General features: G+C 33.8%; 1 protein-coding gene across 1 annotated transcript in view; it reads right to left on the reverse strand.

Annotated features, from left to right (window-relative positions):
- LOC129743366 (uncharacterized) overlaps positions 1–18,316 on the reverse strand; it is a 31,914-nt gene extending 13,598 nt beyond the window's left edge. Inside the window, exons 1-2 of the mRNA XM_055735351.1 lie at positions 17,782–18,316; positions 110–1,562 (exon numbers count right to left, since the gene is read on the reverse strand). Of these exons, the coding sequence (XP_055591326.1) occupies positions 110–1,537 (1,428 nt within the window). The 5' untranslated portion in view covers positions 1,538–1,562; positions 17,782–18,316. The remainder of the gene's footprint in view (positions 1–109; positions 1,563–17,781) is intronic.
- Between the last annotated feature and the right edge of the window lie 251 nt (positions 18,317–18,567).

The following is an 18,567-nucleotide window of genomic DNA, read 5'->3' on the forward strand; positions in this document are numbered from 1 at the left end:
TGAAGTGATGTATTTCCAATCCCCATCATTTCTAAACCCAAAGTAGGACTGTAGATATAAAGTAGGGCAACTAATCCCCATTTATGAAAATCAACATTTTCGCACTCACCTCCAGATTCTGCTGCATGTCGATCATCTTCTTGATGGTATCGTAAACGCTACCGGGATGTTTCAGATGACTTCCGGTAGCAGCAGACGTGCCCGGCTTGGCTTGCTGCACCATATTGAACACCGTGGTCATCGGTTTTTGGGCTGTCGGTAGCCCCGGATTACGGGCCGGGGAAGCTGGCCTCGGTAGTACCACTTCCTTCTGCCCATTGGGCCCGTTGATGATTTCTACCTTGGGTTTAGCGGTTGTGGGGGTGGTTGTGCTGGGTGTTGTGGTGCTAGGTTTAGGGGTTGTGGTTGCTAGGGTCGTTGCCGGGAGCAGTAGGGGTAGCAGTTTCTTGGGTTGAACGTTTCGTTTCCGATCCCAGTGGCTCCAGCTGTCGTCGTACTCTTGTTCGTAGTCGTAGTTGTTGTACTGGGGACTGTCCTGCTGCCAGCTGTCGCTGGTTGATGGAGCGTCGTACTGCTGGAAGTTACTGGGTGGGGATCGCTGCTGTTGTTGTTTGAAGTCCTGCTGGTAGGGCATCGGAGTTTGAACTTGGGGTTGGAGGAATTGTTGCTGTTGCTGCAACTGCTGTTGGTCCTGGAGTCGGCTGTTTTTCTGCTGATGGATCAGTGATTTGAGCTCTTGGACTTCTTCGTCGTCTTCGACTGCGTTTTTGGTCATACTGTTTCTAAGGTTGTTGAGTTTGGTGAAGGTACTGGGTCGGGTATTGCTTTGGTACGGGTTTACGAAACTATTGTAGGTATTGCGATTGTCTGCGTAGGGTGCGTCGTAGTATTCTGGTTCGGCGTCTTCGTACTCTTCGTATTCTTCGGTGGAGTCGGGGGATTTTCCGCGCAGGGATGCCATCTGGTTGTTGTACATGATCAGATCCCGGAGGAAGTTGGAATCGGTCGAGTGCCGTGAAGGGCTTTGGTACCACTGCTCCTGGCCTACCGGAAGGAAGTCTTGAGCCCGTTCCCGCTCGTCTTCCTGAAGCATTTCTTCGTGCAGGTCGTCCAAGGGATTGCTGGACTCGCGGCTGTCCGAGTAGACGTAGCTTGGAGCGTGTGCGTAGTAGTATGGAGTAGGGTTGTATTCCCCTCGATAGGTGGGAAGACCAAACGACAGATAGTGCCGGTCCTGCCTTTGGTGCCTCCGATGAACCGGCGGGTTGTAGTAGTAATTATTGTAATAGTCGTAATAATCAGCCCCAGCGCCCTGGTTCATCGAATACGCAGGAACCGACATGTACTGTGATGCTGCGGGTTGACTGTCGTAATATTGCGGAATCGGGGAGTAAACTGGCAGCGAAATGGCACTTCCGTAGTCGCTCGAGGGAAGCAAATTTGCCCGGCTGTATCGTTTGGTGCCGAACACTGGATGGCTGAGCGATGCACTTCCGACGGCCAGGAAGCCCAACAGCGATAGCAGGATCGTGTGCATGATGGTGTGCTTGTTGCTTTTACACCTGTTGGAGTGGAGAAAAAAAAAGTTTTTTTGTGAAAAAATTGGTTCCAGCAAGAGAAAAGAAACGCACCTTCCATTGGTTAAATTTTTAAGGATAATGACATGACAGGGCCACATTTAGAAGGGCAAGTTTTTGAAACACAAAATAACAAGAATAAGGGAAGATTTCTGAATTCAAGCAATAAAAAATAAACTGGTAAGCTTTTTTCAACTCGACTAAGAGTTACCACTTAACAATTTTGTTTACCCACCTTTGAAAACTACAACTTAATTACATTATAGGTTCTTGGTTATTCATCCTGTTTATTTTCCATTCAAAGAACTTTTGTTTATGTGTTAAATAGAAAAAATGTTCTTCAACTGTGTTATCAGAAATAATAATTTGTTCATGGATTTGAAATAAAGAAGACAAGTCTTTCGACAAATTCAATTTCGAATCTCATTTCTTATCAAAAATTTCTCGCAATGCATTTTATCCTATTTTCTAAACAAAAAATCAATCTACAATAAATTTTTCTCCATTTGACTATCGAGCTTAATTGAGTTTGACGAAAATCTTAACGACTTTAAGTAATTTATTGATGCAATGCTCGTCAAAATCGGTTTGAATGTTAAGGACTTTAAGGTGCAAAATCTGTCTACTGCAATTTTTCCTTGTTTTTTTCAAGTCTTAAGTGTAAATTGGACTTTTCAGTGTTTAGCCAAAGCATTGAAGATTGCCCGGATGGTCAATGGAAAGTTTGGAAAAAGTGCAGCTAAGTCCGGATTTTGTAGAAAAATGCTCGAATTTTCCCGAATATTTTCACATGTTATGAAAAAAAAAAATAGCAATGGGTTATTAAAAGTTTTGATTTTTGTGTTCAAAAATGAGCTTTTTAAAGTTATTTTTATCAAAACATAAAGAAAATTTTAGAAGCATAGAATATATTAAATTTTTTTTTAAGTTATGGCTGGCTTAAGGCCCGTGCGAAGGACCCGTCCATGGGAGGGGGGTTTTCAAAATTTGAACTTATCCAAAAATAATAAGGCCGGAACAAATTTCAAATCCTTCTTTTGTCACTCGGAGTTGGAACAAGGCGAGGGATGGGATAGTAAAAAATAATGCGAAAAACAAATAAATTGGAATAAATTGCAACGAAAACTTGTGTGCAACAGAATTGTAAACAAAATCATTGCACAAAACCTATAAATAAAGTAATTTTTTATCGAAAAATTCAATAAAATCAAGAATACATAATGTGAAACAACACTCATCTACCAAAATTTGTTTTTTGATTTTGTTATCTTCGGATATTTGATGTATTCCTCAATTTTATATAAATTACTTCAGACTTTATTTATGTCCCCCTTAGGGTATTTTGGAAATTAGATGGGGAAGGGGGGGGGGGGGGAGGGGGAAACAAAAGGAGAAATAGTTATGTTGATGTTTTTTAACAAAAAACAATAAACAATTTTAAAAATGATGTTCCTTATTTTGAAATAGAAATTTGCTTGAAAACGAATTCTACGTAGTCAAGTTTTCAAGAATTAATGCACAGAAATAGAATACAAAGAATATAACATCAAATTTAAAAAAAAATTTGAATTCTCAAGTAAATGTCAGATCAGGTCAAAAATTAACAATGGTTAAAAATTGATAGAGAAATGATAATGATTGTTATTTACTATCCATTTTATTTAACATTTCGTTTGTTTATTTTTGGTGGAAGGATTGATTAAAAATTCCGCTTACTATCTTCAATTTGACATAAATTAATCACCTTTTGAAATATGGATTCTTGATTAGAAAAAAAACATGATCGATTAAAAAAAATATTAAATATAACGAAAATAAAAGAAATAAAATTTATAAATTTATAAATTTTCAATTGCCAGTTTTTAAGTTTGTAATTTCAAGCTCTGAATATTTTGTCAGTTTCAATTGGAATATTGGGTCATGGAAAGGACAGAAGGTGAATACTATATGTTTCTTATTACAAATTTAGTTTCAAATGCGAAATAATGTTTCCAGAACACAAACATTTAGAATTGAAAAAAAAAACAAACTTATTAAATATACATTTCATAAAATAAAAACAGGTTCACTTTAAAATTCGGTAAATTTATTTGAACAAAATGTGAAAAAGAAAATTAAGTTTTTTAACATTTTGGAAGTTTTTTTTTCAATAAACTAGTCCAACTATTCTATTCACTTATTAATAAATTTGATTGATAACTCCAAGGAACATCATTTTGAAATGTATCAGTTGAAGGTTAAATCAATCATTGATAACGGATGAAATAACAAATCCACGATAAAGAATAATCTGAAGAAAAACTGAATTCATTTAACAAAATTTGTTCAAACCTGCATAACAATTAGTTTTTTGCTTTAAGAATATCTAAAACTCAGTTTGAATTAAAATCTCATTAATCGTTCTCGAATGTGATGTTGAGCATTTAGATAAACAAAAACACAAAATAAAATGGAGACTGAAATTGGTTTCTCGAATAATATTTCATATCAGCACGATGTAAATTTTTAGTAATAAAGTAAAGGATACTAGGTTTAAGATTTTATTTTGCTGATTCTGATGACTATCATGAGTTATGATACATGGCTTCCAAATTATTAATGTATAAAATTAGTATTCGATTTATTACTTTTGATGTTAGAATGGTTGGTTTCAAACTCTGAATTTGTTTGAATACTTCTTAATAAAAACCCATTCTAAAGACAATGTAGTGTTTTTGAATGTCAAGTTTAGAGTATCAACACAAAATGTTGATTGAATTGCATCTCATATATAATTAAAAATTTGTTTAAATTCGTAAATGGAATCCACCGGAGGCGAGAAAAATTTGTGACTTTCTTGTTAAAACATTTTTAACACCTTTTAAGATCGAGTAATTTCCCTTTACTATGTTGAAAATTTCACTTGTAAAAAATCTCCATGGGGGGATTAAACCCCTAAGCCCCCCCCCCCGTTCGCACGGCCTTGGCTGACTTTATCTTTGATTTGCCCAGCTAAATGGTTTGGAAAATATGAAATCAAATGCTCGAAATTTGTTCAGATTTTAAAACGGCACGGATGCGTTCGGAAAAAAACTGGAATGATTAGTTTGTAGAAAAATTCAATACCTATACTGATATTTTTTCTTCGTCATTGAAAATAAATAACAATTTAGTCCTGGAATTCTAATCAATATGAGGCCGTCAAAGCCTAAGGAGTATAAGTGCAAAAGTGGTCCATTTTGAGTTGATAATGCCAAACGATTTTTCAAGATACAAGCTGTATTTGGTGATTTTTTCAAATTTTTGGATTTTTTTTGAATATTTTTACGTTCAAAAGAAAAAACAAATTCTGGGAAAATATATGGAAAATGAATATTATTTTTTTAAATTATAAACAATGGTTTAAAAATAAATAGTTTTTAAAAATAAATCGGAAACCAATAATTTATGATTTTGAAATTTTAAATATGGAATTTGAATCTGGAATTTGAAAACTGGAATGTGAAATAAGAGTGTGAATATAGATTTTGAATATTGAGGGAAATATAAAGGGAGGGAAAAGGGGGGGGGGCTCTGGTGGCAAAATTTTCCCTATTACTCAAATATTAAGGGATAAAAATAAGAGAATAAGTTTGGGATTCAAATTACATTTATTTTCAACTCTTATAAACTCGATATATTCAGATTTTAGTTAAGATCTTTGGTATCTACGATGTAAATAATGTTGAACATCAACCAGCTGAGTTTTCCCAAATCTGAAAATTAAGTACAAGTGGTTATATCAACCAATTAATAATTTATTTCATAATTAAAATCCTGTAAAAAAGATTGAAATTTAAATTAAGATTTTCAAAAAACGTTATCTCAGATCTTATTTTCTATATGCAGTTTTCATCTGATTTCTGTTTATTTTTTGACAATTTTGAATTTTTATTCCGATTCTGAATACTGTATTTTGAACGTGAATAAAAATTCCCAATTTGAAATCAATTTTTTAATCTAAATCAAAAACCAAAAGGGCATTTTAAAACAGAATTCTTAACCAGAAATCTCTTATTGGAATTTTGTATCATTGTTTTTCTATTCGAATTCTTTCTTCAACTATTTATTCGTAATTCAACTAGTAAATCTGAATGTAGATTGTTTGTGAATGTAGATTCCGTTTGATGGAACTCTGATATTTTAATTCTGGATCACCATTATGAAACTTTTTAAAGTTTAAATACTGAATGAGAGTTAAGAGTAAGAATTTAAAATTCAAGTATTAAAAATTGTTTGTAATTTTAATTGCTTTCTTTCAATTTTCCGGAATGATGGGTTTTCATCAATTTTAGTTTAAAATATAAAACCAAGATTCGAATCAGGATTTTGTCCCAATGATAAAACGAATTGAAATCCAAGATTAATAAACTAGGTTAGTTGCCCTACTTTGGACCCATTAAGCAGTGGTTTTTAAATAATCAAGGTTTTCTCACGAATGGACGGGAAATTTATATCCTTCAGGAAGTTCATTTATAAGTCATGATCTTATCTGCAAGTTTCAATGAAAATTTTCAACATGGGTTTCGCCATTATTGAGAGATTTGCAAAGATATGAATGATTTAAATTTCCAACTTTGAACGTACTGTGCCTATTTTGGTACTGGACCGGTTCCTTTCATTGGACCTAGAACTAAAACTCCTATAAAAAGTTTAATTTTTCGAAAATAAATAAACAAATTTATTGTTAATGTAAACTTAAATCAATTACGATCATAAAATAGTATTACAGCTTTTTAATATTTAAAAAACAAAAATTTCTGTTATGAATATCACAAACACTTTTATTCCCCGTCAGCTCTATCAGCAAAACGATAGCTGAAACTTGAATGTGTTTACTTACTTATAGTTTATTTGCGTAAATCTGGCAAAAATGTTGGAAATACTCAATATTGGTTCTGAATAAGTACCCAATTGTAAATTCGCACCTTTGTTGATTTGTTGGTATTTATACAAAGTATTGGTGACGTCAGGTCTAAACATGGAACACCAAAGTCGAAAGTTTCCTATAGTTGGACCCTTTCCGAGTTTTCCGAGTTTTCCATTGATTATCATTTATTTTCGGAAAAATAGGTAGAATGGTTGATATTCTTCACAGTGAAAGTAATTTTCCTTCAAACTTTGGCTTGGATGGTAAAAAATCGTGGTTTTTCCTTAAACACTCCAATTTCTCAATACGCGCCCCACTAATTGAGCTGTCTGATTTACCACTGATGAGAAAGTACATTTTTAAAATCGTTGAAAAATTTATCAAATGGACTTTTAACGCCAAAAAACGGTATGGTTGGGTTAAGGAAGAATAAGAGTTCATTGTGTGCATAGGAATATCTTTACTTTAATGCCAGCAAAATGAATTATTTTCAATTTTCGGCATTTTAGGACTAAAGTAGGCTCTAGGTCCAAAGTAGGAGCACTCACCCTAGATTAAGATTCAACAATCCGATCACAGGCAAACAATTTTGATTTTTATCAAAAGTTCAAACCAGAACATCGGACATGATTCAAAGCTAAGCCTACCAGATATTTTTCCAGGCTCATCTGGGCAGGGCAAATCCGGGTTATTTTATCTTAAAACCTTATAAAATCCGGGCATTTGATTTCAAAGTTTACAACCCAAAATCTGGGCAATATCCAGCAAAACTTGAGAATTATTCAAAATCATACAGAAAACAACTAGAAAAATAATTTTTTTCTTCGAAACAACTCAGCCAGTTTACAAATACGTTATTGAGACCATGCAATTTGAATTTTTCTCCAATTGTGCAAATAAAGTGAATACATTCGGACAAAATCCGGGCAATCTGGCAATCTGGATCTGGAACTAATGACTGTATCCAAATTTCATTCACCAACTTCTTTTGTGAATGAATTTTGATAGCAATTTTTGAGTAAAGCCTTTTAATATCCATCAACAAGTGAGAAAACATTTGTAGAATTGTGGACCTGGGATAAGATTTCGATGCTTTGGCCTTAGTTCTGACTCGAGATTGTTATTTTTGATTCCCATTAGACGTTCCTTAAAAATTGAATAAGAATTTAAAATTTTGGTTTTAGTGAAGAACATTTTACTTGACACTTTTGGACCCTCATGGGGGGCGGGTTTATATCCCAAAACCTCTCTCATTCCTATGGTCATGCGTGAAACTATTTAATCAATATAAATTTTAGAAGTGAAATTTAAGTACAACTCCAGTTTAAATTTGAACTTTGATTTTTAAGTTATTGTAGTTAAGAAGCGATCCTGATGTCGCATAAGGGTAGGTTTCACGTTTCTTAAATTTAAATTTAAATTAAATTAAATTATTCAAAGTTTTTTAGCGATGAATTAGCCAACCTGGTTTAAAATCCGTTGAGAGGAAATAATCAATTTTATATTCCAATATAAAAATGTTCTGAAATCCAAATTTAAACAGGATTCTTGAATTTAGGGTTGTTTTAAGTGATTTAAAGGTAAACACTTTCAAAATGCAAATCAAATGGAAAGTGAATTTGAATCCAAAGGCTGAAATTGAAATATCAATAATGCATTAAAACCTAGAATTTGTTGTTATATTTTATCCTAAGCTTATTCTTTGCTTGTTTCCATTTTAATACTTTTATTTAGTTGCACTATTTGGATGAAAGTATGAGAAATGAAATTTATGGGAATATATTCTCTAAATTCATTTGTACCAGATAAAATGAGTTGAGTAAAGAAAAAACCATCTTTTTTTTTATTTAGTCTTATATGGAAATGGAAATTGAGAATTCACTATCTGATAGTGCTTTTGAAAGTTCGCTACAGTGTTGCTAGTTTCGTTTATGGCGCCTTTTTGGTACATTTTTACTTTTTCATTTTTTCATTTTTTTTTAGTTTTAATGTATTTTTTGTTAAAAATTTCTATTCAACTTCAGGAAGCTAGGTTTGAAGTTTTATGGAATAATTGTTGCAGTGAAAATTCGGAGTACAAACTTTTGTTTTTGGATCCAAAATCATTAAAAAAGTTTTTCTAGACTTGGCTCGTGGTCTTTTTTTTTCAAGTGCGTTGTATACTGAAGAGTCTCCTCTGAAATTTGTCAAATTTTCAAGGATACCGAATTTTCTTTCTCAAAGTCCCAACAAAGACACCGAGACAAGCATCAACAAGAACTTGAATTTTCTCACAGTAGTGTTCAATTTTTTTTTTGAAGATGCTGAATATCCTTGTTGTTATTTTCCTTTGTAAAAATATCCAAAACAAAACAAAAAGACAAACAACAAAAACAAAACTCAAATACTAAAACCGACTCTGATTGAACAATAACACATGGTAGAAGCGAATGATACTAGTCTACTCAATAAGTGCTTTTTCATTTGTTCCATGTTAAAAAGGGGGCCCAACTTCGAAGAAGCGGAGCGAGGAATAAAGTGATGGTTTGATAGCTGATAATTTTCGGAGAGGGCTATTTGCGTCATCGCTCGGCTGGGAAGATAGCTTGGGACAGATAAAAATGTTCAACAAAGTTATCTGTTGGCTTTGTGTGATTGAACCCTAGCATGATTACACAGGAAAATGGAATCCTGGTACTGGAAATGTCGATGTTAGCAAAATAGGTTCTCTCTGGTAAGGTTGGTTCAATTGATAGTTTCGAATTTGATTACGGGGAAAGCTACCCCGTTGATTTCATACGTCAGAGACTTTTTTTTCTCTCCAAGTGGTTGGTACCAAAAACTGGCTCGTGTGCTGAAAACTGTTCCACTCTATAAAAAAGCGGAAAGCCAAACTGGACAAGCAACATAACTAGCTAGCCAGCTATTTAATGTGGCGTTTGTTTTTATGGTCGGTTCTATTTTTGAACTGACACGATTGGTTTAATTCGACGAACCCCGGGGAAGGATGATGGAGTCCGGCGACTGGCAGAAGCTTTTATTTGACCACAATCGCAATCATCTATTTCTGGTGCCACCGGATTTGCGTCATACGGGCCCGTCACTTTTTTTTTGCTGTTCTCTTTTACCAGACACCCTCTCAAATGTAGACCCATTATTGGACTGGTTGCGGTTTGGAGAGTAGTGGAGATCTTGAGGAACAGAACTCGCTTCATTTTTAAATAGATCTAGCTACATGTGTTTGGTTCTACTATGATATGGTTTTGCGGTATAGAGACAAGCCTTTCCAAGTAAGGGGGGATGATTCTCGGTACTCTCGCTGCGTTCTATTATTTAGAGCGCTCTTGTTTGGAGCTCCTTGTATGTTGTTGTTGTTTTTACCTATGAGAAGGTAACCTCATCGTAAGGAGAAATTGTTTCCTTTGTTGGTTCCGTTTTTTTTTATTTTCCACCTGCTACGGCCATGTTCGAACAAAGCTCGAGAGTAGTGAGGCTCTACTTAGAACAACGGAAAAGGGGTTATATGTACCCATAACATATACAAAACTACAACGGACCGTTACATCGAAAGTCCACAACAGCTTATTAAGTCTATTTTTGGGAAACTGGGTAGTTCAAACCGAGCGTTTACAATTGTTTTTTGCGTCTTCTATCAGTGGCCTTTGATTGCGGCGGGTTAGCTAAAATTAGACGGGGGTGATTTGAATTATTTGGTATTGAGCCACCTAGTTCGAGCGATCTAATTGCTTCTCGAGTGGTTTTGCGATAATTTGAAATGTGGTTGGAGAATACTTTGCTTTTTAGGATTTTCACCTGTGGTGAAATTTTGTACTGTACGTGTATATTTCTAAAATCGGTAGCGATTTGGAGTGAACCAAGGCAACACCTAGGGTCAAAATTTATTAACTAAGCATTAAGCAGTGCTTAACACGTCAGAGCCGACGGTGATTATGCTCAATTTACACCTCCGGTGGAAATGAAAAATATTATATCGACAGCAAATCCTTGAAAACTGCCTTTTATTTCACCAAAACCAACAGTTTTCTGGTAGTCTCAGAAAACTTAATCTTACGTTTTCTGCTGAACAAATGTTGGGTTTCAGGAGCGTTGAAAGATAAATTTTAAACAAACACTGAAATGTTTTAATTTCGATTCCTCCAGTTCTTTTTCCGCGGAATTTCTATAAAATCAGAACAAACAAAAAACATTTCAAACCCTGAGCCAGGTTCAAAATTTATCTCTTTTTTTTTTTAGGGCTTGTGATATAGCTCAGTTGGCAAGTCTGTTGTCTGCTGAGCCGATGTCGGCGAGTTCGAGCCCAAGAGTAAACATCGAACACAGTTGTACCGGATAAGTTTTTCAATAACGATCCGCCAACTGTAACGTTGATAAAGTCGCGAATGCCATAAAGATGGTAAAACGACTATAATCGAAACAAAAAAAAATCTCTTTTTTTAACTTGTCCACCCAATTATTTCACTATCTTGATTTCTTCGAGAAAATACTCGATTGTACTGCCAATACCATTTCACTAACTGAACCATAAATCAAAGAAGCGAATGATATATAAATCATAATATGTTTTGAGTGGCAACAAAAGCTTTCTGTCGAGAAATTATGAATGAATCATAAATTAGTTATCTTCCGTTATCAAGGTAAATAATTTATATGGCAATATGAATGATTTTCCCGTCGGGACTTCAGTGAATGGTTAGAAAATCGGCTAAATACATCAATAATTTCAATTTTTAAGCTGCAATATCTCTAAACATCTCGTTTAAAAGCCTTGACATACTAAATCAATCAAACATCGAATCAAGTACCTGTTATTTTTTCGATTTAATAAATTAATTTTCATGAAAATGTTTTTTCCTTTAATTTTATAATGAGAGGTACATTTGTCAATAAATTGATTTTTCTGTAGATTCAATTCAGTTGAAATTCACCAAATTTGTATTCTCAAATAGGTCAGTAAGTAAGTTATTATTTGAGTGAAAAATAAAACTAAAAACTTAATTGTTCGCTTGAAATTTCTGATTAATTTTGTGGATATGGCAGTATATAAGGGTAAAATATGAATGCTTTTGGAAAAATATTTTGAAACTTTTCCCGCATGTATCCAGGGAGGTTGAAAACTGGCTAAATTTAGGCGTTTCATTTCTTATTTCCATTCCAAAATCCCGAAAATATCCGAAAATAGGAAAAAAAATTCAGGTAGCAGTTGAATAAAATAAAGGAAAATAAAGGAGAAAATAAAAACATTGAAAAACTTTAGGTAACAGTACTTATTTTACATGTTCCTTTATATCCTTATTTTTCTACGATTTCCGAACGTGAAACCCACTTTATCTTTTAAGGACCAGAATTTTTAAAAAAGCAGTCTAAGTAATAGTAATAGTAATAATCTGAAAGTACGCTCACTTCTGACTGAAAAGTAGGAAGTGACAGTAATCAAATACTTGGTACTGTTATTTTTAATTTTTTATAAATGATTTGTATTCACTAAGAGCCTCCTAGCATTTCCAGTACCTACAAAAAGCGAGCTAGAAAATAAATTTTATGAATTTTTGAAAGGGAGAGACAATATGTTGTTGATAATTAAGGTTTAATTTTCTTCTCTCAACTCAAAACTGTATTCTGTCTTCAATTGAAATTAACTTTGCAAATAGACCTTCGTACCAGTGCTGCCAGTATCTTTTAGGGATATCTTGAATTAATTTTTAAAGAGAATTTTAAAATTTGTGATGGTTTGAACAAAACTCTCGTATATTTAGTTCGAAAATCTTCAAGAAAAAAGTTGTTCTGGTTCTCCCGATTGGCTTTTTTCCTGAATTATAGTGCGTTGAATAGGGAAGAGTCTCGTCTTTAAAGTGACAAAGTTTCAGAGATGCCAATTTTTATTTTTAAAGGTACCAAAACAACATCGTGAAGAGCATTCAAAAGGCTCCTGCTTTACTTGAAAATAATGAAATTCTTTTCATATTTTGAGCAAAGTAACGTCTTGCTTATTTGCAAAATCTAGGCAAGCAAATAATGTAGATACACTATTTTGACCATTTCAAGAAACTTCGATAAATTTTGGTCAAGTTACATTCGAGGAAAGAGCCAAAAAATCCACAAGCGTGTTCCATATCATTCCAGATAAAACCCCTTTTTTATGTCTCCAAAAAAAATAAAAAATAAACTTTTTTTTTCGATAATTTGAACATACATATGCAAAACAATATTAAACAATAAAATTTGAAAAATTAACAAAAAAAAAATGATGAACCAACAAAAAGTAAATTGAGAAAATATTTTCAAATAATTGTATCAAGTCTAATCAACCACTGAAAAAATATTGAAAACAATGTTAGTGTTGATATTTGATAACCTTCTTTTACCTTATGATCGACACAAATAAAAATCAATGAACGAAATGGGGCTTAGTTCGTGAATTTTTGCTAAAAATTAAAAATCTAGAATTTTCCCTTAAAAATGTGATTTAAACGCTCATAAATGCAATCAAACATGAACAAAAGGTTAAATTTTTTTGCTTCATATATAACACTTCAACCATTCTTGTGGATCGCGTATCTAAGATTAACAATGAAAAGAATGAAAGCCGTTGAAAATCATCAAAAAGAAGGAAAGATTTTCAACAAAGATATTTTGTTTTGATATCCAGCAGCGGGTTTTAAAATTTAAGGTTAAATTAAAGAATACAGTGCAACTTGTTTCTTAGTCCCAAGTATTTGTTAATGAAAGTCCTCACATTACTTGTTTTCAAAATGTGATTTATGCTCTCGATTTTCAATAAAAACCCGAGCAATTGTTTTCATTATCTTTACTTCAGATAATCCAGATCAAAGTAATTCGAAAAATTGATTTTTTAATTCAAATAAACCATCCTGAATATTTAAACACTCTAAAATCCCTAACTTATTTATTAGACTACATTTGTCTGGTTTTGGTAATATCAGTGATGAGAAGTTTCATAAAACTCTTTTCTCTCAGTTTGTATCACTTTGATATCTTCAACAATGTTGTAACCAAGGATTTTTTCTATTGGAACATGTTATTGACATAAGGACTTTCTATTAGGGGAGAATGAGGATACTTGATTCCTGGGGATACTTGATTCCTCTGGAATGTCTTACATAGATCAAACGTTCTAGAAAAAATTGCCAAATAGCACAAGACAAAACTTCTATTATCTCAAAAAAATTTAAAAAAAATTATGTTTTGAGTTATTGAACTTTGTTTGAAAAATCTAACAAAATGTGACTTTTAGATCTTTTTGATCATTTTAAATGTTTTTCACACGAAAAAAAAACTTATTCAAATACGTCAAACTTTGGAGTTAAATATGAACTGCCATAATTTCAAAACAATAATATAATCTCATTTTTTTTTTTAAGAAAAAACACTTCATCCCTCGAGTTCAAAAAGATATGTTTTTCTTCTGAATGGATGTTGGTCATTGCTGAGCATAAAAATATCAATATTTATCCAATGACTTATATTTTCCAATAATTTCCTGTTAAAAAAGAATAAAGAAGTGCTTTTATTTGAAAATTTGAAAATTGCGCCTTTAAGTGTGCAATGAATATAGGGTAGTAGACAAACTTAAAGAATTCTTTTTATCCGACACGTATAAACTGTGAAATGAAAACTAATACGGAGAAAAAAGTCAATGGAAATTTTATCTTTAGATTTTGCATGTTTTTTGCCAAAGCTTAGGGATGCCTGAGTAGAGGATCAAGTCACCTTTAAAAAAGGATCTACGGGTTCATGTATCGATTTAGCTTTTACAGCATAAAACGTGAAATCACACGCTGTCAGAAAATGCAAAAGACGGCGATCTGTAAATTTTTTCCAAAAAAGTATGATGAAAATAAGAAAAGGGTATCAAGTATCTCCATTCTCCTCTAAAGAAAATAGTAAGACATGTCTAGACAACTAATTTGAAATTATCAGTTTAGAAGTTACTGTTCGCTTCTTAGTTTGTTTTTTATTGCTGTTCTGAAGAGCATTTGTATGCTTTTCCTTTTAGTTGACGACTATATTTCTTATCATTGCAGTGTTAGATTTCAATCTTATTCGTTTCGAACTTGGTGATTATTAAAAGATGTTTGTGTAATAACATAAGCAATTTTTTTTTGTTTTTTTGCAAAACGATATTCAAAATGATTATTAATGAAACACCATGATTCAATGATTCTTCATCAACCAATCACATATTGAATTTTCTTGAATGAAAATGCGTTGAACAAAATCAGCTTCAAAACTGTCCATCTTTTTAATATTCATTGTACAAAACTCTAGTTTGTTAGTAATCTACATACTCGGTAGGAGTGAAAACTGTTTTCAGTATGCTTTTTGATTAGGTAAGCGCCGCGCCGGTTTAAAATATTAAGACGACGATATTGAATGACGATATGAAACATTTTCAGTCAAATAATAATCATATTACAGAGGCAAATCGAATCATGAAATATATGGCGTTTGAAGGTAAAATGTAGAGAAGAAGTAAAGCCATAAATTTCGCCTTTTTTTTAAAAGAATATTTCTTAACTTAATCTCTATCTGAATAAAATTTCAGATTTTGGGATTTTTATTTCCATACTTTTAGATCAAAGGAAAATTGCAAGTTTCCGCAAAGTTTTTGGCAGCTCGTGCAATACAGAAAAGTTTATGCATATTTTTTCTAATGTAGCTAGTATTGCTTTTGGAAAAAATACATTTTTATCTCTGAATTCTAAACATAACTACAAATAATTATTCCCAGCACAGACAAATTGACACCGATGAAAATTAAAACTGGAAAAGTCAAAAAAGTAGATTTAACTCTCTTGAATCAATTTTTTTTTGCTGAAAAATTCACAGAAATTGTATTTTGTGATGACAAACAACTTTCTTTTTTAAATAACAGAGTTACGTTGCTTTAAAATAAGGTTTTACTTTATTTACGAAAAATTCTAACCAAACCTTACTTGAAAAATAAAAAGTTTAGGAATCTGCAAAAATACATGTCGGTAGTGAATTTTGAATAGAGCGAATGCGGGCTAACTGGATGATAAAATACGTTCGGAGTCTTACATTTTGATTGTACAACATCAACTTGAGGACATTTGGTTGTTGAGAAATAAAGAAAACAAAATGATTTTTTTTTCTGCCAGTTTATGGAGCTGTCAAACTTTGAACGCGTTTTTCTCGAAACAGTGATGTTGGCGCATTCGCCGTATTCAAAATTCGATACCGTTGTGTTTTTAAGTTGTAAAATTGAACCAAATTTTCAATTCTGGGGAAGATCTAAAGACCCCCGTCCCAAATTATCAAACAAAATATTTTCAGGCAAACTTTTTATTTCATCCTTTAAAACCAATTTTGTTTATAAAATCAATCCAGCATCTTTGTTATATTCAAGGCTAAACATTTATTATTTTATCAGAACAAAAAAATGGGCCATTTTCTCGTTTAATTGATATGTATGATTCTAGCGAATGCCATGTGCATGTTAAACGCCTGCCACCGTTACGGAATCTAAGACAAATATCTTTCTAACCTAAGGTTGCCAGATTGCCCGGTTTTATCCAGGTTTGCCCGGATATTTGTAACTAAATCTGAGAACAGTCCGGCCCGGATTTCATTGAAAAATGCCCGGATTTTGCCCGGATTTATTCACTTTATTTGGTAAATTAAACGAATAAAAAACAACAAACACCTCCAAAACGAAATTTTTTGAGCAAGTTTTATAAAAATAATCATGAAAGGTGTTTTGAAAGGATAACCACTAAGTGAAAATCTTATTGTATAAATAATTATTTGTTGCGGTTTTATGACAATTTGAGTAAACCCCGCCTAAAGGCCTAGAGGGTTAAATTGGTATCCTAAAGTATTTTTTAGCTAGGGGTCGACTTGACCATTTTCTGGTCTCAGAAAAATTGAGTATCATTTAAAAAGCGCCGGGAAAGCCGGGCCTTGGTTTCCAACATTTTGCTAGCGTTGAGTTTTTGTATTATCAATATGGCTGCAATGAGCAATAGATTTTTTTGTGTATTTTGAAAAGATAACACATTTTTGTCTATTTGATGGTGAATAATCTTTTCTTCAAATGACTATGAATATAAAACGTTTGAGTATTTTCCGTCGGTTTTTTCTCTTATATTTTAGGTCAACCATTCTTCTATGTTTTTCAAGTTATCTCGACTGATTTTTTTTTCCCTTAACTCAACCATTAAGCTGCTAATTGGTAAGTGCTCGTATGTGAGTTAGATTAGATTTCTATGTTCATTGTTTAGAAATTCCAAAAACTCTTCAAAATTTCGATAGACATAATCCGCAGATAGGCGAAAGAAGCGCATGATCGTAAGGTATCCAGTTAGTTAGCAGCAACAAGCATAAGAAAAACGCTGAGACGGAAGTCCAAGGCCACAAACAAGGGTTATCAGCGACAAACCAACCTTGGCTTATCAAAAAGTATTATGATATTTTTTAAAATTATGTTCATTTAGGAAAAAAAATCACAACACTCAACAGTACTCAATCCTATTACCTTCTTTGTAAAATCTTGAATTCTTTAAAATGGCTTGAAAAATTCTCTCCCGGTGTCAAATCTTAGACAAACGCAAAACGACAATGACAAACACAATTATATTTTTCGATTAACCTTTCAGCCAGTATGGACATGTCCACAGGACGTCACATTTCAACAAGTGTGTGCCCCTGTCAGCTAGCAACGAAACGAATAATGATGAGCTTGAGGTCACAGAATTCGTCCTTCCCGGGTGTCAATTGGTTCGTTACGATAAAAGCAACGTAGATACATAGAGCAGCTAGAGGAAGGACAACTTTGCCGCAGCTGCTGACAAATCCTGCGGGAGACGATTGTTTCCCCGGAAGCAACAGTGCGAAACGCCGCGCAAAGCTACGGGAGATGGTTTGGAGAAGAATCCTTGAAGCTGAGCACCACGGGAACTGGGATTATGGTTTGACACGACGCTCAATTGTTTGGTTTTAGGATGATAGGGTTTGTTTGGTTCGAGGAAAAAATGGTGTTCGAGTTCCCACAATCAAATTATCCGAAGGAAGGGGGAAAAAGTTCAAATTTCTGACTAAAAACTGCAGCGGCCTGCAGTTTATTCATGCATGCAATGTTCCATGCTGCAGGTGACCTAAATCTCAACAGAGTTTTTTTTTATCTTCATGCTATATTACCCAGAAGAGGCCGTATGGGCTTGTTTGAATTGCTAGGCACTACTGGAAAAGTCCGTTAACTCATTGCTAGAGCTCCTATTTAGGTCACCACTCATGTAGAACGAAATTCAGATGAGGATAATGTTGGTCAGTACTTACCAGTTGGCTAGAAAGTTAGGAATCGATTTGAAATGTATCCAGTTACACTTAGGCTGCTCTTACACTGAACACACTTGAACTTTCAGCAGTTGAACTGAGAGTTGTTTGAAAAACCTTAACTATTGCCACACTGATCTTCAGCTGAGATTCAATTACTTTTGTTGAGGAATGCCTTCCCTTGGAATGCGTTTTATCACTTGTTATTATTGCACTATTTGGTTGAAATAGTTGAAATATTTCTCCCTTAGTTGATTCCACCACTTTTATGTAGGAGTAAAATTTTCATCTGCGTGGGTGTCACTTCCAAGATATTCCCTTCTTCCTCCCGGTTTTGGTGGAACTCACTCTCACCCTCACTTTCCCAACCGCTCCTCACTCAGTTGCTATCAGAGTCCACTGTGCAGCACACTGCTTGCTTATCACACTCCACTCTCCTGGATGTCCTTATTCCTGAGCAGTTGCTTTTTATTCTTACTACTTCCGAAAGGTTCTTCCTGTTAGTTTTGTTCTTCTTTTTTCACCATTCACTTCAGTTGTCGCTAGCAAAATGTGTGATAACCGACTGGGACCGTCCCTTTTATAGATTCGCCTTCGGGCCCAAGTTCGGCTTTTCGACCCGAACATTCACGTCTATCGCCCACACGTTCTGAATGAAAACCCTTTCGACTACCTCCAAACGCGTCGCCTGTCCCCAAAAACCCCAACCCACCCAACGGAGCGGAAGAGCTTCATTGAGCAGTTTTCCACCTGAACCTTCCTGAACTGGCCGGCACACACACCACTTGA

Source organism: Uranotaenia lowii, chromosome 2 (genome assembly GCF_029784155.1).
Source record: "Uranotaenia lowii strain MFRU-FL chromosome 2, ASM2978415v1, whole genome shotgun sequence".
Lineage (NCBI taxonomy): Eukaryota > Metazoa > Arthropoda > Insecta > Diptera > Culicidae > Uranotaenia > Uranotaenia lowii.